Raw genomic sequence first — 22,076 nt, 5'->3', positions numbered from 1 at the left:
CTCATGTCTGGGCGGTAAATATGTATTTTTTCATCTAACTGTCGGCAAGACAGTGAATAAGCAAATCTCCCAAACATGTTGAACTAATCCCAGACAGCATTTTTGCTTCTCTACAATGCAAATGCTTATAGTATACAGTAGTATTTACTGTTTCATACTTAAGTGCCTTTTTGAAATATTAATGACACAAATGGCTGCACATTTAACTTGTTGAATGTCAGGTTATTATTTTAAAAACCTTAGTGCAGACAGGCAATATAGTTTATATTACACTCATTATGAAATAAGGCAGTGATTATATATGTCTTCACACAAAGCCCTACAGCTGATGTCTGCAGGCTTACAGTGACTCAGCTCTGAAGACTCACAGCAGGCATGTCTTGCTATACATTGCATTTCCTTCCACCCTCCCCACCATTCCTCTGATTCCCCCCCTGTATCTTTCTCACAGTTTCTCTCATTTTGTTTCCTTACATATTTTCAATGAAAGCCTTCCTTTCTTTCATCATGAAGTAGTTTTTATTGTAGCTTATCATGTCGACAATAATCAAGCTTTGTGCAAGTTCAATCAGGAAGAATACCTACGTTACTCATTCTTTCTCCCAATTCCCCAGCTGCCTCTAATAGGCCTGTATTGGCGTTAACCTTTTGCCACACATAGCCAATCATTGTGCTGCAGTTAAACCTTAAATATGTGCTTCTCTTCCCTGTGATCAACTGTCATTTCAGGCAACATGGCTGCGACCCTCATCCACCCCCTCCACCTCCAGTGCCCAGGTAAAGCTCATCACAAGTCCACTCCTCACCAAATCTCACTCTTTATCCTATCAACATCACCACCCATGTCTGGACCCCAGGGGGGATTCCTATTCTACCTACGGCTGCACCTCCCTGTAAAGATACATCATATTACGATGGGGTCTAAATGCCAGAGACTTCCTAATTCGATCATCTTGCTCGGGTCAATAAATATTCTTCAATCAGAAAAAAGTCTCTCCTGATTGGAATAATAACTTACATGAGTCTTTCCCTTCCCTTGTCATCTTCTCATAAACCTCATCTGTCCTTAGCTGATGTCTAAACTCACACCAACACCCCTCTCTGCGTGTTACCGCCCCCCCCCCGGCTGAGGCAGCGATAGATGTAATGTCTACAGGCTGAGTCCCCTGAACCCATCCCTGCTGCTCCTCAGCCTGCTCCACTGATATGCACAGCCATGCACAGCCATGCAGCAAATCAGCCCGAGCAGACTCTGGCTACACACTGGGGCTCTGATACTGCAAACATGGCATTCGCAGCTTCCATGTTGTCAGTTTGATGCCCTGGGGGAAGTCGAAAGGCCAAAGTGGGATGTAGATTAAGCCGATTTGCTGTGAAGCAGATGTACATCACATACTGAGAAAGACACATGTCACTAACTCAAACAGTGACTTCCAACCGCTGACTTGTTTGCTGCCGGCGACCCTCAGCCATTAATTTTTGTATAAATGTGCTCTGACATCGGTTAATCTTGCAACGATCAAACATATAACCACGTTTTCAATTATGATAAATTCCCGCTTATAAGGAAATTGGCTCCATGCTGGGAATTCGATTTGGTGTTAGATAGTGGTGTTTTACGGAAAAGGGCTTTTTATTTTCTGATCTGATATCAGTTCAGCTGTCAATCCATACCTGAATAAAAAAAGACATGCAGATTATTAGTGTAAGGATGGCCTTTTTCCTTATTGCTATCTTTTAAAGGATGATGACACTGAATAATTAGGACTCATGATCCCATTTAATTTAACTTCTTTAGCGTGATGTTGACTAGACTCTCCTTATGTGGAATTTCCACCTTTTCCTTTCTTTTGTTTTTGGTTGTCTGTGGCTTTGTATTATAATGACACTGCAGCAATTAGTATTGTGTTTTACATAAAGGAATAAAAGCTTGTGCACCTAATGATGAATTTTAAGTGCCATGTATAACAACACTGCAACACTGCACCAAAAACGTCAGAGCAATCACAGAGCCGTTGTTTCTCTGGATTTTCATTGACCATGGAAGCAGATGGCAAGGTCAAGCCATCCTTTTAGAATGAATAGATAACGGCTAAATGCTTTTATGTGCGCGGTAATGAAATGGTATTTTAGCATGTCCTGTTGTAGTCACAGCCAAGGTGACTCTGCTGATGCACTGATAAGAATCATGGCTACAACATCCTGCAGAATAATTGATGAGTACTTTCCTGCCTTTAGGTGTGTCTGTGAACATGCTTTAATAAAAGCAATTGGCCTTCAACTAACAATTATTCTTTACGTATTATTTAAATTGCTTAAAAGCTGAGAAATATGGTTGATTCATCGATAAGGTGGTTAACAGAAACATTTTAAAATCATTTTTCAAGAATTTGTTTTTAACATTCACTGAAATGCTGCTGCTTTCCTTTGTCATTTATGGTAAAACTCCTAGGAGTAATGATAACCATTTTACAGCCAACACTTTAAACTGAGAAAATAGTCAGCAAATAATTGGATAATGAAAATAATAGTTAGTTTGCACTAATTTGCTAATTATTTCCTTGATATGTAATCGGCCTATTAAGTGTCAGACAATTGTTAAAAATCACAATTTAGTTTTCTGTACAAATAGTCCAAAACCACCAAATATTAGCTTTACTTTAACACAACAAAGAAAATATCAGCAAATCTGAGAAATTATGAGAGTGAGTTTTGTATTGTTGCTTTAAAAGACACTTACAGTTTAAGCTCTAATGCACATTGTGTAAATAATAATTTTATGACTCTTTTTGCATCTCCAGAGCATTCCCAATTTCTGTTTATTGCATTTTCACTTACAGTAAATGACATGAAATACTGTTTCTGTTGACATATTATTCATATGTAATAGAAATATCAGCATACATCGCATATTAATCCGTCCATCTGTGTTTACATAATCTAGTTCAACAAAGAAATTCAAGGTCAGATATGATTGAAATGAAGAGTTATGTCCTTAAGTGGATCAAGAAAAAAGAAGACTTTAATCCCCCGAACTACAATGCTGTACGTACATTGAGTTCTGCAGAGTAAGCGAAGGAAAACTTTTGTGAGTTAAAGTGATGTTCTTGCGTGCGAGCAAACACAGAGCGCATCAGTCATGGCCGTGTGTTCTGGGAATTGCCCAGGCCCCTCAGCGGGATCACAGATGGTGGCTCGGATGAAATGCTGGATAATCACCTTCCACACGAAAAAAAAAAATAGCAAAAAAACGAATGTAGTTGGGACTGCAATGAAACGGAAGAATAAAATGTGTTCGCTGGCAGCGGAGGGACGATGAGGTGGCAAGTCAGGCCACAGACCTCCTCACCCCGTTGACCTTATGGGATCGGTTTGTGGAAGAAAATCCTTTTTCCTTGTCATGGCCCCAACAATCGTGATCTGTGAGAGCCCATTGGTCCATGAGGGCACTGAGAGAAGACCTAATTTAGCTAAATTGAGCTCTAATGAGCAGGAAATTCAGCCCAAAAGATCAAAACTCTCAGATACTTTAAGACCATCACGCTTGTTATTAGTGTTGCTTACCTTGAAACAAGAAAACATTAGATACACTAGCTCTATCTCCGCACCGGCTACTGGGGGCTTGCTAACTGTAGCTAACGATTGACTTTATAAGGCGCGGAGCCACGCTTCTATCGCTTCAATTCCTGCCTCCAACCAAGCAACTATACTACATTTAACACATCTAGGCTACCGTTATTAGAAAAGGACGAAAAAAACGAACATGAGACAGGTAGAACAGGAGAGAGCACCAGAGGGTGGGAGGAAAACCTTTGCTAGCTATCAAGCTACGTTAGCTACCATTAGCAAAACCAAAAGGAGTGTTAGCAACTGTGGATTTATCCAGAGCCGACAGGGGTGTCAAACTCAATTTCATCGCGGGCCACATCAGCATTATGGTTGCACTCAAAGGGCCGGCGGTAACTTTAAGACTATATAACAATACATATATAATTATTTAATATATATAAAATAATGTATTATATTATATTATTGCCTCTGCATTGGATTATTATCGGATAGGGTAATAACTTCATAATTAAATACTTCTGAAAGCAGAAGTCTAGGGCAAATAACTGCTCTTCAGTGCGCACGTCACAAAATGATTTAAAAAGAAAAGCCAAATTCTGGAAAAATCAAAAGTCAAAATCAAAAAAAATAAGTGACATTTTTGGGGGGGGGAAAGTAACATTTTGAAAAAAAAGGCAAATTCTGAGAAAAAGGCATATTTGAGATGCATTGTGGGACATGTAGTTTATGGGCAACGTGCTTCTGTAAATCGGCATGTAACCGTATAATAAACAAACAATATTCTTTGCAAGCTCTTGTGGGGCCACATGAAATGAAGTCACGGGCCGGATTTGGGTGCTTGAACTTTAGAAATGTGTGATTGGATGTACAAGGTGAAGTTCCTGCCATGACCAAGGGTTTTAACAAGATCAACTTTAGTTAGGCTAATATAAGCTATAAACAGCACAAACATGCAGCAGCACAGACAAACAGGAGACCTGGAAGTGACACGCTTACCGTACCGCCTCCGAGTACATCCAATATCATATGAACCCGATCTTATTCACATATCAGGTGTTTCATGGTATAACGTGACTGTTTGGTGCTTACCTTCTCCTGGTATTGCCTGCGCGATGAGTCCAGTGATTGAATCAGAGCTGTGGCGTGGCCCACAAACATGGCGTAGCACGTGGCCCCTACGATCATACTCAGCATGGTGATCCACAGGTCGGACATGCTGACCGGGGCCCGGGCGCCATACCCGATGCACAGCATGTGGCTCATGGCTTTGAAGAGGGCATAAGAGTACTGCTTACCCCAGGAAACGTTCTGCAAGGTCGAAGAAAGAGACAGAGAGGCAAAAAGGGGGGAGAAAGGGAGAGACAGAGAGGGGGGTGGGGGAGTTACTGCAAGGCAAGGCATGGGAGGAAGGCTCTCCAGCAGGAAGAATGGATAGACTTTCCTTTGATGTATCACTGAATCTCTATCAAACACTGTGCCATACACACTCTTCATGCCTCACAGCTAATGCCCTCGTTGAGTGGCTGAACTTTCTACTTGTCTTTTTTCTTCCTCTCTTCTTTCCTTCCATCTTTCAACACCCTCTTTGCCTGGACCTGGCTTTATTTATTTCCCATTTGCCAAAGGGAGCGAAACAGCTCATGTTTGCAAGTACTCCCAAATAACTTGCATTATTTACACATGTCGGAGAAATTGTTTCCCTTAAAGCTCTGGGCAACCACCACAGCGAGGGACTCCGAAAAATATCGTTGTTCCCCCTCTTTCGCTCTCAGGTTTGATATTTATAAGTGTTGTAAGGAGGATTCAGTTCATTGGAGGCAGGGGAACAGAAATAATAAGGTACAGTACCACACACACATGAAGCAGACATGTAACATATCAACTGTCTTCCTAGAGGAAAATGCATAGTAGTGAGTCACTAATGAACTCTCTTGTGCTCTCGCTAATGCTCTTTGCTACAAACGAAGGGAATGGCTGGGTGTGGGTGATTCCTCTTAACGCTCACCGCATGTGTTCCCCGCTCAAAGTGAGAACGTCGTCTTGTGCAGCTTTGACGAGTAATCTTCATCTCCAGTCGGGTTCATGAGGCCTCTATTATCCAATAATGTGTCCAGCTGTGTTTATCAGAAGCCAATTCATCGTGGACTTGTCTCATTACTCAGAGTAAGATGTTTGAAAAGAACCTGATCGGTCGCTGCCGACTGGGAAACACGCAGAGACGCAGCCAGATAAAAGTGCTATTCTGCCGCTCGAGATCAGCTTCTATGACTCCACTTATCGCTCATTAGTTTTTGACGAAATGCTAGACGGAGAGTGAAGTATTTATTATGAGGGATGGACATGTACTAAGTGAGCGTACCTGGTCTTTGTGTAAGTCTGTGAGAATTAAAAAAAGGACTTTTGCTTCTTTACTATGCAATGAAAATATAATGAACCCTGATTTCCAACTGAGGTGCTTTGTATGTACTTCGAATAGTACATAAAGAATTCATTGCTTTTTGTTTTCCAGACTTTTTCTTAGTCTTAGCCTCAGGAAAAGTATTGTCTCGGAGTCAGAGCAGGATTTAGACTCCTCATTAATACAGTACACGTCAAACGTATGCCTTTTTCTTTTTGCCCGGAGACATCGTTAGCAACCAAAACAGGCCTATCGAGGTTACATTTTGTAATCCCTGTGACTTCCTATCTGGAGACAAATGTGACACCTCTCTCCAGACAAGATGCTGACTCCTCCAATAACCTCACCTCCTGTGAACAAAATAATGCTGAGGAGGCGCTCCGCATAGAAGCCATATCTCACCCAAAACAGTGAAAGAAATATGAAACCTCGAGAAAAAAGGAACTAATCCCCGTCTTCTTTCGCTGGCTGACATAGTTCCACATGCCACACTGTAATATAGCACACGCTGGGGCCTCCTTTTGTCACGGCGTTGCTGCTCGACTCCACGCTGTTCAACAACTGGGATGAATGAGAACATTTACAGCTAATCATCTAGCCTGGATGACTCACCAATTCTCATCTCTATGCTGATTAGTTTATTCTTCCAAAGACTGATTACAAAATATGTGATAATTACACTTGCCAGCTTTAATAACAAACAGTCCGGTTGGCAATTTCATTAACACTGTAGGGTTCAAACTACTATCTATATAAAAATATCCACAGTTTGTTTTTCACAATATAAACCGAAAGGATATTGTAGCGAGTGTTGTATTTTACTGGCACACAACACACTGAACAATCTATTTACACACAAAGGACAAACCCACCCAACCTTGTAACGGGCACAAATTCCATGTGTGCGGTCATGAGCCTTAGGTGTCTTTCATGTGTACATTTAGCATGTGGTTGAGATGGTGGGCAACACGGCAGGATGTCTGCGTTGACATATTCCTATGCATGGAAAAGCAGAGAATTGTAGTTTTTCCCAGATGAAAACGGATAAGCCGGGGTGACTCACTTCACGTTTTACCTATGTGTCCTTCTGTGTGTTAGGTGATTGTCTACCCGGCATGAGCGTGCCATATAATCCCATCGTAGTATAGTTTATATAGGGCTTGGGAATTCAGGTCACATCTTGTTGCTCTGTGTGTCACATTTCTGGTGTTTGCTTATATAGAGCATAAGATGAAGGCGCTATTGTGGGACACATCACAGCAGATTTTTCCACGCAGAATCTCCCAGTGAAAAGTCAACCATGTTTTCCATCTGCCACAGTTACTTGCCTGCTTGTTTAAAGAATGGATATATATGTGAATTGATAAGGAGTCACTACCTATTATGAATTAGTTGTGGGCAATTGATAACAGGAATGTGTTGGTGTCAGTAGTTCATAGTGTTGTGAAAGATTAAGTGTCTGGATGAAATTTGATTAGACAAGATCTGCTAAGTGATGTCTGAAAATAAACATGTTTTGATATCTTAACAGACTAAACCGTACCGTATGATACTGTCAACAGTTCTGAAATGAACTGCTTGAGGTAAAATGTATCAATACATATAGTGGTGCGATACATTAAAAGCAATTGTAAAAGTTACATCTACAAAGTGTAGCTCTTGCTATTTGAAAATTGCAATCTTTTAAAATTCAACACAAAAATAACATTTAATACCACAATTATATTAGCTTATATTTCAACAGGTGAGACATCATTGATGCTATGTCAATTTAGAAATAACCAGATACAAATTGTTGGTTGATATTGTAGTTTCCTAAAAAAACATGGTTATTAGTTTTTACGAGGTTATTGATTCAGAAGGTATTCATTCAATATGGAGCATGAGGAATATGTTGTCAAAATGATAGTAAGGCAGCATTGGTAAAACAGGAGACATTGTAAAGGGTTTGTATAAGACTAAAAACTGGAAGGAGGGGTTGGAAATTGTATCAAATGGTTGCTGAATCAAATGTATTAAAGCCAATTGAACTCAAAATAAATCCTGTCTGTGATTCAATATATCGAGGAAGCAGGTGTTACATTTCCTAACATTTCCCAAGCAGGTGTTGTTGTCAGACAGAGAGAGAGAACCAAAGAGAGATCTTTAGTGACGAAGAATGATGCAGCAATGACGTCCGCATTATTACTCGTTTGAATCCTTGAGTTTGTATTTTTCCTTCAATTACAGAAAGTGACTAAGAGCAGGTCTGGTGCACTGCTTCATGATTTTAGCAGCCGAGCACATGCTGTACAGTACTTTATTTCTTTCATTGGTTTACAGAGTTCTTCAACAGACTGACATAAACTTGTCATTTCTCACAGTATGTTTAACGTGTGAAGAACTCTCCCAGATACACACATTGTCTAACTGTTATTTCTTGCTGGCCTCTGTTCTTTGAGAAGAGTGAGTCATTGCAGTATTAACACCAGCAAATGCAGCTTCTACTTTTTTCCTATTCTCTACAATCCCCAGGAGTTTAATAAATGTGGCTAACAGAAGATGTATTCAGCTTTTCCGCGTTTCTAAATATAATTAGACTCTGGATGTAGCAAAACAAGTGACATCAGATACTGCATATTCATCTCATGTTTAGAAGTACACCCTTAGAGTGAGTTCAGGCTTTATTATCACATGCATTTAAACTGATCATAAGTATTATAAACATCTCTATAATTAGACCGTGTTTGACTGTGCTTGTTGGGTTTTACAACTTGGGAGCATTTCGTCACAACATGGTGGCTCCAACAGTCCCGTCAAAAAGGATGTGACCAGTTATGTGACGGGGAAGGCAATCAATGCTTCATCATCGTCCCAGTGTTGCGTCACCCACAGCAGTGATTGTTATTTATACAACGAGTAACTATGAGCCCAACAGGAAGTAAAGCTGCTAAGGACAGGATTCGACATCTCATCAGCACCAGTGCTCACAGGGAAAATTACAACGATTAGAGATTAAGGACAGATGCACATTTGTTTATTAGCTGTCCTAGTTTCTCTGCAGCTTAACTTGTCATTAAAAGCAAAATAAATTACATTTCCTTTTAATGTGTGCAACTTCTGTTAACTTGTAGAATTTCCTTCTTAAATATGTTTTGGTGTTAAATTGTGTTTTCCTGTGTGATTCCAGGTAAATGCCCCCCTCGCGTGTATTTTTAAATCCTTACTTAGAAAGAACAAGCGTGCGCAAACATCCGCATTAACTGGTCCTAATTACTCAATCACATAACTCGGCAAGCTGTCCCGTGTTTTGAAAAAAAAAAGATGTGACGCACAATATTCATTTTTCAATTACGTAATCACACTACAAGCTGTTCTCCCTGGGAGGACACAGAAGGCGCAACAGTCTTTGAACACATTAGAGAGGAAGTGCAGGGGTCTGCTGGCCTGAGCGAGCACCAAACTGTACGTTGGCAGGAAAACAATCGCAGTGGTGCGGCTCAGTGTGAAGGTTGTACTTCTCTTGTTCAAGACCCTCAGTAGTCCTAATGATGGAGCCTTGGACCTGGCATGCCAAAGAGTTTCCTTTTTATGTTTGTTTCGTTTATTCAGGGGTCTCCGCTACTTTTCTCACGGTTCGGATTGGTTATACTGTAGTGTTGCAATTTAGGATTTCTAAAGGATTATGTGGATTCATTTCTGTATATGAATTGTCAGAGCAGAGTGATACATGACCAAAGCAATAACCTAAGCAAGTTCTTGTTTTGTTCTACCAAAATCCCAAACTATTCTGCTAACTTTCCCACAAAACAAAAACAGCAACACATCTGAGAGGCTTGAACTGATGAACTTGCCTAAAATAGTTCCCAATTAAATTGATGTCGATCGACTAATCTCTTAATCAACTCTTTTCGCCTCTATTTGTGGGTTAGGCAGTATTTATTCAGGGCCTCTCCAACATGTTATTCTGTGCTTCGTGATGTGTTTACTACCCTTTATATTTGATTTATTTCACAATATATAACTTCAAGTTGTCCCCTTGCTCTGAACCCTTTCTTTTTGCTTTCTCTCAAGGGTAATAAATAAATGTCTGTAACAACAACAACAACAACAGTGACATTCTAAGGAGTGAGGTGACTTCTTCTTTTTCTGTTGCTGTTCAATCATGTGCAACCAAGTATGCAGCGACCACTTTCTCTGATTAGCACACCCTCGATCACAAAGGTCTGAATAAACAAAGAAGCAGCCTGTAATGTGTCTGGTATCAAGAAGCTGCCAGATGATAAAAGCCTCCACGTATAACAATAGTGATAAATGTGCCTTTTAAACTGTTCTTAGCAGCCATGCTTGACATCTTTACAATTTAGGTGGAAACACTCTCATATTTCTAAATATTCAAAACTCACAGTCAAACAGCGAGAATTACTATAGTCTGAACATTCTCAATTACAAGTAAGAATTCTGAAAATGTGATTTAACAAGAAGTACAGAAGTAATATCAGCTTTAAGTACTTGTAATATAAAAGTGAAAGTACTCAGATTGCAGCATGGCTCTTTTCACAGTATTAGATTATCATAGAATATTGTACTATCCTGTTTTTATCACTAAGAAATACATTTTAATGTACACTAAAGGTTGTCAATTTTGAGCCAATTGTATATACTTATTAGTATACTGGGTTGTCGTTTTAAATTGGTAGTACAGTGCTTCATATTATCTTATAAGTATATCACGTGTATCATGTTTTTATATGTCAAAAGTAACTAGTACTACGAGTGTTACATAAGTGTAGTGAGTAAAAAGTACAATATTTCAGAAATGTATTGGAGCAGAAGTATAAATGAACATAATATACTGTCAGTGAATAATTTGCCCTGCATGTCCTCTGACGCAGATGCCCAGCCTTGGACAGCCGCTATCTCCCTTAAGGAGGGGCTGCCCTAGCATTTAGTTGTTGTTACCAGTTTATGACCGGGCAACTCTCGGTCAGACATAGTCATTGTTGTGGGACACCTGGAACACATCCTTCTCGGGGAGTAGATGACCCCGAGCCATAACCGTAACAAGTAATTCAGTGTCCCCAGCTGTTTAGTCTATCTATTGAAGAATGTTGATTACCCTCAGCAAACTAGTTAAAACCTCCTACCAGAGGACGAGTTCGTCAGAATTGATTTGGCATCTCTACCCTGTGGTCAACTCGTGGCCCGTGACATGTCTTGTGAATTCTCCGGCCGAAGCTCCAAATAAACCGTCAGTGTTTGCCATCAAAGCTCCAGCTCTCCTCGTGTCTCTCTCTGAGTCCTGTTTCCAATTGCTTCAAAAGTTTCCCCCACAAGTGTGGTACTTGAGTAAACATACATAGTTACTTTCCACCCTTACAAGAGGTTAATTTAATCTTCATGGGGGCCAATAATACATTAGACACCGTTAACCAGAGGTTTTCTGCACCAAATGATAAACCAAGGGAGCCATGTTAGGGCAAGATATGCTTAGAATTGTAATGCCAATGAAACCCACATGTTATCGTGTCTAGGGAAGTGTGGGAAGTGAGAGAGGAGAGGTATAAAAAAGAAAAAGTTTGATTAATGAATAAACTCTTGACTGAGCCTGACTATTGGAAGTGACACATACAGAGGTCTGGGAAGAAAGAGATGTGAAACCAGTGGGTGGGCAGGGATAGAGGAGAGACTGGAGGGTGGTACGCACGGTGAGGCCAAGACTTTCTGTTTGTCCTTCAACCTACAGTCTGTCTGCCAGTAAATCTCTCTGAGAAATTAATCCTTAGCAGGCTATTTTTTCAGCTCCCTGTCTCTATAACACAAAACCGTGACAACACACACATGTTCCTATACTCACATATCTTTACACTGTACATGCAGACAAAAGTAACATCCCATCACACGAGCCAACACAGCGACAGCGGCACTATCTTGTCTGGTGTTTGAGAAAATGCAGCCTCTAAAGAGTAAGCAGCTACTCTCAGGCCATTAGTAAAAGAGATAAGAGTCATACACCCTGTGCCGCACCACTCAGCAGTATCTGCAGTCCTTCTCACAGCTGGAGACAGAAGCCAACGACAGAAACAAAACATGACGCAATCTGAATTTCAAGCAGGCATTCTTGAGCAGATGAGAGACACGACCTTTTGAAGTCAACGTTCACCTGACAGGCTAAATAATCTCATTGTGTATTCAAACAGAAGGGGAGATATTTCATCAAGATTCCCAGCTTATGAACTCTAATGCATTGTGATGGTGAGGGGAGAGGGATCCCACATGTGGACGGGGCTTTTCACTTTGGATTTGCCAGACCGCAGTCAGCACAGCGGCCTCTTCTTCTGGGAGGATCCACAGGGAAGAGATTCCACTAATTGCTCATTCTACCAAATCAGAGTCAGTGTTAGCGGCTGACAATCACATATGAAAAGATCTTTCCTCCAATATGCCTCATTCAGGGCTGCAACAGTCGATTGTTTTCCACAATTCTTTTTTTAATTAATTTTGTTGTGCACAATTAGGTCCAACATATAAGTACAACAATGTAATTAGTAATTGCTTTCCGTCGTTTTTTTTATTCAATTTTTGTGTGATTTTTGCGTAAAATCACAATTGTGACCTGCATTTCCCATGAGTATTTAAATTAAAAAGCACCCTTGTGTTAGGTTTAATATTCAGTTTTAGCTTAGTTTACTAATTCAGTTATTTTTTTATGTATAGTGAAATATTAAAGATGGAAAAATATATGTATATATGGAAAACAATAAGAGTTAGGTTATTTGCATGAATGTAAAATAACAAAACCGGCATTTGTCATGGATATTGAGTCCTATTTCTCTCCATATTCTTACGATGTAGCATTTTATTGTGCAGGCAGTAATCCTCTCAAAATGATTTATTCATCATGTTATATTCAGTCTGCATTTGATTACAGTCTGAGGAAGCTATTTAAATGGCTTGTTTGTTTGAGTAACTGTCCAAAAATATATTGTTCAATGTGAAGAAAAAAACTGAAACTTTTCTTTTGAGAGGCTTTGTTCGCCTTTAGAAGATTCATGTTCTGTCTATTGACTAATAATGAATCGATGTATCCTTTTGTTTAGTCAATACTGTCACAATCTTTTTACCTGAATATCAAAAGCAGAAAAGATTCGACTAGATTCATGAAATATATGGTAATCCTAATCCAGAAAGTTGTGAAACTGCTGAGATTTGAAAGCATTATTTCCCCTTCAGACTCCTGAACACAGCGACTGTGTGAGGTGCTATATATAGGTGTGCTAGTCTGCAGCTGCAGAGAGAAACTGTCACTAGAAACTTTATATCTGAGGAGCTGGGAGACTTTTCTGTAAAGTAGTCTCGACAGACTTCACACAAATTATTCTGGTTTCATTTGACCAGTTACAGCTATTTGAACTCACCTGTGAGCTCTGTGTTTCAGAGGCCATAATCCCCAGCTATGGCTATAGATTACCACCCAGCGAGTGATCCTGCCACACAGGGGGGGGGGCAGCAAATAAGCCTTCTTCACAACTCCCATTTGGTATTGATTTGCATACAACAAGGGGAGTCCATACTGAGCAAGAGGATCAGTGTGCAACACAAGTGCAAGGAGTCGTTTCTAATTAAACTCACTGGTTTCAAGTAAAAAAAGGAGCAATGTTTATCATAGAAAGGTTTAAAAAGTAGCTGCTTTGTGAAAAAAAACATTCAGCAAGGATGAATAGTGAGAATTTGTATCACTGAGAAGAAGAAGAACACAGAGAAGGCTAGTATCTGTTTAGGATGAGTAACACATGCTAGGTGGTATTGGGCTCACTTGGGCAACTCATTGCCTTAAAGTACAAATAGGAGTTGTTTATGGGTTGTGATGTTGAGCAAAGCTGACATTTGCACCTCCAGTCAGAAGCCTCGGAGCAGTCCATGTGCATGTGTGTGAGTACAGAAATGTTAGTCAGAGAGAGGGACATGAGAGGGGGAACATTTCCCCGGGTGAGCATTCACAATCAGCATATCCCTTGGGGGCCCATACACACACGTCCTCACTATCACATTGCTCTGAGACGACTACCACAGTCCGATTGAACTCTACTCAGAGAGAGATATGGAGGTGGGAATAACACGTGAAAGAAATAAGGAAATATCGATGAAAGGCGGTCTCAAAATACTTCCAAATCGTATGTTCTGTTTGGATATCCACATAGATTATGAGCCAGTAGTTACTTGAAAAAATATTTTAGGAAAGGTAGGATATTTTAAACAAAAAGGCCAATCAAATATACAGTAGGAAGTTTCTGCAAATCATGTTTTGAAGCTATGAATAAATATAAAATGCATCACATTACTGTAACAGTGGCACTGGTATTCATGCCCTGTAGTTTCATTTGGTTAAATCTGTCTCACTGCCTCTTCAAGCTGTTTCTTGCCAGTTGGCAGATCAATAATTTACTTTCAACAATGTCCCTAATGTACCTACAAATCCTATTTATAGACTCCAGCTCCAAATGAGTCTGACACTACTGTATATCAAAAAAACACCAGGAGAGAACAAAGTAAAACAAACCTATACAACTGCAGCATTTGTTTTGATCAGTACTCCTGACATTATAATAAACTGTATATTTGTATTAGTGTCATATCTGCAAACACATCGGTTAGTCTTCATCCTAAAAACCTTTTCTTTTCATACCCCTCTACTTCCCATATTCCTGTGTGTCTCTACACTGTTTAAGGAACTCAAACATTTTACTTGTACCATTAAAGTGACAACACACCAATTAATCTCCCAACAGTGTGAGATAAGCAGCCAAATGTGATTATTTTAGAATAATACTTGCCTGCTCTTACACTGTACTGCAGCACTACCACTCAATAGTTTTACACTGCATTACAAGAACAATCCTAACTCTTCATTTCCATGTCTTCTACTGTACATGTTTTTCACAATTTTCCGTGAGACCTGCAGCTGTAGCCTCAGTCTTTTCGCACCATATCAATGTATGTAGCTATGAAATGCACAATGACTCTTTCACTTACATCAAATGCCAAAAATAACAAACAAAATAGAAGAAGTGTGTAATACTTACAACCATACCGTTTAGGGACACCCAGCAGTCAGGGGGGAAGTCTTGGAGGAGAGGCACCAGATACTGGAGGCAGCCATCCCAGTGACACAGAAGCAGCATCATCCCTATCAAATTAAATATTCTTACCACTGCACTAGCCAGGTCATAGGTCATATGGAAAATCTGCCGGAGAGAAAAGACACAAAGAGAGCTCGGTTAGACCTCTTGAGAATCTTTTGTTTAGTAAAAACGTGCATTGATATTCCGATCATACATCAGGTTAGGCAACACACACACACATTCATTATCCATTGGAAACATGTATTGGTATTTCCGGTATAACATTTTATTATTCCCTTTAAAAAGATTAAAAAGAGCCCCAAAGTCACCTTTGAAGTGGAGGGCATGGTGTGCGTGTTTGGCCACAAGAGAATGACATAGCTACAAGTGCATGTGTGTGTATATCACAGATGTTGAGCTACATAATTCAACATGGCTGCTTTCCAAAACAAACTGACCAGTGGAGGAACTACACACGCAGCACAGAGTCGGTAATGCAGAGCGACTGAGGTGAATAACACACTGAATGATAAAGGGAGTGCACACATCTGGAATAATCAGCCGGTATGTGTGTTTATATTCTGTGAGCCCGTGTGGATGTTCCATCAGAGCAGGACATTTGAGAATAGAAAGTCATCAGCAGGGTGAATAAGCATATGCGTAACGTGAGGCGGTTTCATTCACATCCAATCGGGGCGAGGAGAATTGACTCACGCCCGGTTGGATGTGGCACTAATTCTCATTAGCATTAGAAACCCATTACCTCCTTCCAGGTTAGTTATTCCATAATCATCCGCACACTGAATGCTGCTCAATTTATCCTGCTAAAAAAAGTTAAATATGGAAAAGAAAAGATTGGTGATTGGTGGGTTTTGCATAATAAACCTGCGCCATTTGCTAATTTGCTGAATGGAAGAGTCCAAATAATTAGTACCTATTTTTAAGTTTATTGCTTTCCATTCTCTTTAATTGGCCCATTCTACTTAATTTAAGTGTAATGACAATGGAATTGGCCTCAGGGTATGGGCCCCACACACAATCATGAGGTTCAAATAAATCACACCCAATGAGAAATAGTAAACTTTTTATTTCAAGTGTGTTTTTCTACACTAGTGATAATTGTTTGAACAGAGTATCAAAGTGGTTAATGGAAGACAAATCGATGTCTTGAGGTTATAAATAAACTCAAATGAAAAGACAGGCAAAGGTTGAAGTAACACATTATGTTTATATGTACAGCACATCCAGTATGAAATACTTTACTTGAAATAGGCAGTACTTTCTTGTTTTGAACACAATTTAATTTTGTAATATAGCAGGTTTAACTCCAGGTCCATTCTTTTTTTGGTCGTACCTGCCTTTTAAGATAAGATATTAGATAAGATGTACTTTATTGATCCCAATTTGGTACATATTATCTTATATCTTATCTTAAAAGGCAAAAAACATTATTTTTCTCCCCAGTTACATTTTTCCTTTTTTCTGGTTTATATACTTCAGTATTTGGAGAAACACTGACCACTTTTGACCAAATTGCGAGGGCTACTTACTTCCTCATCTCATCAATTGCAATCACTCCAGCCTGGACATGGACTTCAAATTGCGCTGACATGTATTCTGGCATAATTTTGTTCCAATTGTGCCATCTTTATGCAAAATCTGCCATTAAAACCACCCTAAACCCCAGGTGCTTTTAAAGGCTCTTTGAATCCACATCTCTCCACCCCGGTCTATTGTGGCTGTCCAGTAACCTTTCTGCACAAAGGACAGTATCCATACAGAGAACAGCTGAGAGAACAAGAGGCTGGGCTGATGCTCAGATCCCTCTATGGTGCAACTCATCCACAGGGAGACAGTGCACTGCCCTCACAGGCTAAAATTAGCTGCTAGCTTACAGGATGGCTGTATCAATGCACTCTCTGCTGCCTACATCTTTATTCTTAACCTAGCAGAGCTCTCTGTCCCTCTGTTGGGTGTCTTTACATTCATTATAATGATGGGATATAAGAGGAGAGTCCAAGAGGCAAAGGGCAGGGAAGACGAAAACAAAGAGCAAGGCGCTAATAAAGGCATACAATCTTGGAGCATTGTAACAAGACCGGAAAACAGGAAGTAGCACTTTGGTCCTTCTTTGAATTGCAAATTATTCACAGCAGGCAGAAATAGAAAAAGTGTCGACTGCTTGTCTGCACTTTCCTCTTTCAACTAATGCGTAATCGAAAAAACACAACAATAGAGATTTTGAAAAAAGTGGGGCGCAAGTGGGAAAGTAAGCAATAAGGTGACGTATGTGGGAAGGTTGCAGAAAGGTTTTAACAAATTCCCAGGGAACATTTGACTTTGCTGCGTAGACTCTCTGACCTTTGGGTCAAGCTGAGTCACCGAGGGCGGAGAGGAAAGATGTAGAAACTCATTAACGCAATAAAGGATTTCTTTTGGATTGTATTTCAGGGGCAGTTTTGAAAAGTCTGCTCGTGGCAGAAGGTTGCCACAAGGTATTACATGTGGTCTATTTATAGAGTTCTTAATAATAGAGGCTGCAGGTGAAGAGCAGTGGCGAGGGATTATACACAGGAGAACCTTCACTATGTTGTTTGAGGATGAATTGTAAATATTTGAAACAGTGAGATGTATTAGTGGTTACCACTGTTGAAATATTCTCATCTAGGATAAACACTTTGTCTCCATATAGCAATTTATTGTAAAAATTCAAACATGCACATATGGGATAATCATCCTGAGTGTTTAAAGGTTGCACTGAAGTCACAGAGAGGGTCATGGCAGTGTGTCTACGCAGCACATCATGTTAATAGAGAATATTAAAATACAGGGCTGCCATTGTTTTGAATAACATTTTAATGTAAGAAGAATAAAACCAAAAAATGTCCTTTACTGAAGATGTTTGCGCCAATTTACTAAATCTTTTCAAGTAGAAGAAATGACATCTTAGCAAGCTGTTAGTGATGTACTTGCTACATACACTAAAGAATATTGTCACTGTGACTTTGAAGTACATACTGTATCCTTCTGTTCTGTGCGGTTTTAAAAGTCTAGCCTGGCTTGTACAGTATAATTTGACATCTCTATTGTTCTTGGGGCAGTGTTTTTGAATTTGTACGATTGTGCCTGTGTGTCATAGTTAGGAGTTCTGTAACCACACACACACAGGAGTGGATATATCTCAACAACATCCGTAAAGTTACCAATTGAATAACCAGAACTTTTCTCAGGAAGTGTTTAATTGTGCTTGATAACAGGACATAGGTAGCTTTGACTTAGAGCCAAAAGCACAACCAGTACTCTCTGTTGGCAACGCAATATATGAGCTTTGATTTAAGTGAATAAAGCTTACATTTGACAGGACGCAGGGGCACAGGTCAGCATAATCCTCTAATATTGGAGAGACAAACAGCCAAGATTTGATGTGATAGCGGCACAGGGTCACAAGCTGGTCATGTCCCGCCAACACAGGGCTCATTCACATTTGGCTTGGTCCCATATATTCATCTGTCCAGTAACAACTAGATGGGGATTTGGATATCAATCTGGAAAGTATTGTGTGTTTACATGCACTTCAACAAACAGGGTTTATATGACAGTGGACAGCAGAAGTGACCCCCATGTGTTCACAGAAGTGTTCAACAAGTGTCACTTCAACTTTTAAAGTGTTCACTCCACTGCTATCTGTCAGGTTCATGTATGTGCGGTAGGCTGTCTGACTTTTTGAATCTGTTGTGAGCAGCATGCAGGAGAATTACTCATCATCAAGCTGTGGGACACGCAATTACAAAGTGTTCTTTATGCATCTTCAAATTGGACACGGGTGACCTCTGTTTGAGGTTAGCGAGGATTAACGAGGGACTAATTTGAGGGGATTAAAGCCACCACTGGCTATTACATTGAAGGCTGAAGAAACAGCTTCCAGGAAAATCTGGTATTCTCCCGCTTAACATCAAATTGTAAATCTCCTTTTTGGATCTCCCTTGGTGTTCCTTAATCACAAAATTAAGGCTGGACTTGGATTTTAAAAAGTCATATTATCATGTTATGTTGGATTTAGCAAGTCTCATGTTTTCCTCAAGCAACAAAAAGAAGACAATGTTTGCCTAAGCAGATAAAACCTGGATATGAATTATTTGATTTACACTGGTAAACAACTTCAGTGCAATTCTGCCCCAAAAGAAATGCAGTTTGCTGGAAGAAATGACAATTTACTTCTCTGTAATGCACTTTGCGCTATCATGTTGATATATAATATCAGTAATGAATAAAGATAAATAGAGTCTGCATTATTTTAGTGCTTCAGGCAGCATACAGTACGCTCTGAGAAGCTCATCAATCTGCAACTATGTCTACAATGCAAACTAGTATAGAGTAGACGACACGAGAAGATGGAGAATAATTTCAGCGATGTTATGAATGAACTCGGATCTCTCCAAGGCGTGTTAAAGCAGTGTGCTAATCATTGTTACTCTAAATAAAAAGGCGGTGGATGTGCAGCAGCAGCAAGCAGCACATTTAGGTAATGAGGCCCAATAGTAATACATAGCCAGAGACTTAATTAAAAGGCAGGTGGTGATCAATGGGGTCTTTACACAGGCAGAAAACAAGTAGTGATATATTTATGTTACACAGGGAACCCTGGAAAGAACTGGCCATTATATCTCCTCCACGATACGCTCAGTAAAGCATGAATGAGTGCTAGTAAGTACTTAATGGAAGAACATCATTTTTACTAGTAAATGTATACTATGAAAGAAAAAGTCGTTATGCTGAATGGCCTCTTTCAGAGTCTAATATTATAATACAAATTGTATATTATTAGATTATAAATATAGATGCAATCATGTGTAACCTTCATCTAGATGTATTAGCTGGTCAAGCTTGAGCTTATTTTAACTTCTTCATTTACTGCTGGATAGAATATTAAAAGAAATCCTAGTTCTTTTATAATATATCATGCTTTGAATGTATGACAAATCAGAAGGTGTAAAGACACTAACGCTTTCCAATAATTGTGGAGTCAAAATAAAAAAATATATAGAAGTGAATAGAGCATTGGTGTGCTTAAACAAAGTATCCTGTCAATGCCCAGTACTTGAGTCAGTCCTCAGTTACGTTCCCCTATTGCAGATGTGTACACCATCAATGAGAGATATAGATCCTTCCTGTATGTATTTACAATAGTTTTATTCAATAGTCTATAATCAATATAATTCATTTGTTTATTTAGTTTACCTTTAAAGATTTTAAAACATGCTTGTTCATCATTTAAGCTGCTGAACAACATTTGTCAAGCACAGACATGTAGGGTTTGTATTGGTAAGACAATACACGAGCTAATAATGAGCCACTATAAGTGTAGAACTTTAGTGATATCCTCTCTTAACAGCAAAAACTAATTCACACATTCAAGTGTTACCCACATTGGCTTTGATTTTTTATAGACCAGCTCCCCTTATGTTTCAGGTTGTTTATGCTGCACTTGTTTTTCTATTCTGCGCAATGTCTTTGATTTAACTTATGGAATACATCGAACCAACACATATTATCTGTAGGTTTGTGGCCTCAGCGCATCCTGCTTACATCGAGGACCTTTTATATGCACTAACTGTAGGATAAACATAGGTGGAAGGTGTTGTGTTAAACAGGATATGTTGATACCCTTCTTTACTGGATTATCCAATTACTAACCATCAATCAATGCATTCATTTAACAGCTAATCCCTTGGAAATGTGTCAATCACGAGTTCAAAGAAAGGCTCTCTCCTGCGGGAGTTCATCCGCTCTGTTTTCCATCCTTTCTGTTCCCGTCAGCACTATTCCCCGGTTCTTCCACTAAGCACATCACACTGTACTGCGAGCGTGGCTGCCTTGCCCGCTGTCTCACCCGCTCTGCATCTATTTTGGTCGTGTGAGCATGATAACCTCAACACTACTGTTCTGCCTTAATCTGTGCTCAACCATTCAGAGCAGCATTGGCAGAGGCTGCCTGCTCTGGGGCCCGACGCTCACACAGCCACAGGGGCCACTTTTATGATGTTTGTTGCATTATATTCAAGGATTGTGTGTTTATTATCAACATTAACTTATACATTTATGGAAGAACCCTATACCTCTTCCATCAGTGTCTGTAAATCGTGATCTTTGAAGTGTGCTAAGCCTTCCTTTGTCCTAATGTTCCCATGGGGGGATTAATGCATGCAATTAATGTATGCAGTTAATTTATGCATATTGTTTTAGAAATGTCTTTCAAGGATTATAAAAAGTCTGCTCGATGCGAGGAACAGGCTCAGTGCGTCAGGGGAATAAAAATGTATTTATGTTTGAGGAGGAGGTTGATGTTGTATTGATTTGTACCTGTAACCTGAGCGGAGGTTTCAAAAAAACAACAGCAGCTCAGCTTTAAGAAAACAGGTACACACGACTGAGATCTCCAAACAAAAGCAGTGCTTTAAACACAGACAGCACCTCAGTGATAACTCATCAGTCCGATGAGAACATGTGTGGGAAAATTGGACATATTGTTCAGAAACTTGCCAGTAGTGTTGAGAACAACTGTTTTCAAAACATGACCCATCCCCCCCCCCGATTCTCTGCTTATGCAAGTCTGTTTGAGCAGGACAGTTAGGCTGAGGACACTGATTTAATTCCTGGAATGATGCTGTTGGTCAGTCTATGATGGAGGAAAGGAGGAGAGCAGGGCTGAGAGATAACAGGGAGGTGATGGAGAGGCATGCTACGTCTATCAATGGTGCTGCTGCCTGCTATCAAAGAAACTACTCTAAAATATTTAGAAAGACACATCATACAAAAAGAATCAATGATTGGTTTCGGTAAGGATATTTGTCTGCAGATGTTATATATTTGGATATGATTCTTTGTAATGCTTCTTGCCTGTATGGAACATTCAGTTTAAGTCTTATAATACTGTATATATATTTTGTAAGGTAAGACAATATTTCAGATGACCTCTTAGTTATTTATTCCTGCTAGTTCATTTTGGC

The 22,076-nt window shown here is 39.7% G+C and overlaps 1 protein-coding gene across 1 annotated transcript in view; it reads right to left on the bottom strand.

Annotated features, from left to right (window-relative positions):
* Positions 1–22,076, bottom strand: part of LOC117476360 (potassium/sodium hyperpolarization-activated cyclic nucleotide-gated channel 1) — a 67,179-nt gene that overhangs the window by 21,813 nt on the left and 23,290 nt on the right. The window contains exons 3-4 of the mRNA XM_034122817.1: positions 15,031–15,192; positions 4,660–4,878 (exon numbers count right to left, since the gene is read on the bottom strand). Of these exons, the coding sequence (XP_033978708.1) occupies positions 4,660–4,878; positions 15,031–15,192 (381 nt within the window). The remainder of the gene's footprint in view (positions 1–4,659; positions 4,879–15,030; positions 15,193–22,076) is intronic.

This window comes from Trematomus bernacchii, unplaced genomic scaffold (genome assembly GCF_902827165.1).
Source record: "Trematomus bernacchii unplaced genomic scaffold, fTreBer1.1, whole genome shotgun sequence".
Taxonomy (NCBI): domain Eukaryota; kingdom Metazoa; phylum Chordata; class Actinopteri; order Perciformes; family Nototheniidae; genus Trematomus; species Trematomus bernacchii.
This window is presented reverse-complemented; position numbering and strand designations above follow the sequence as displayed.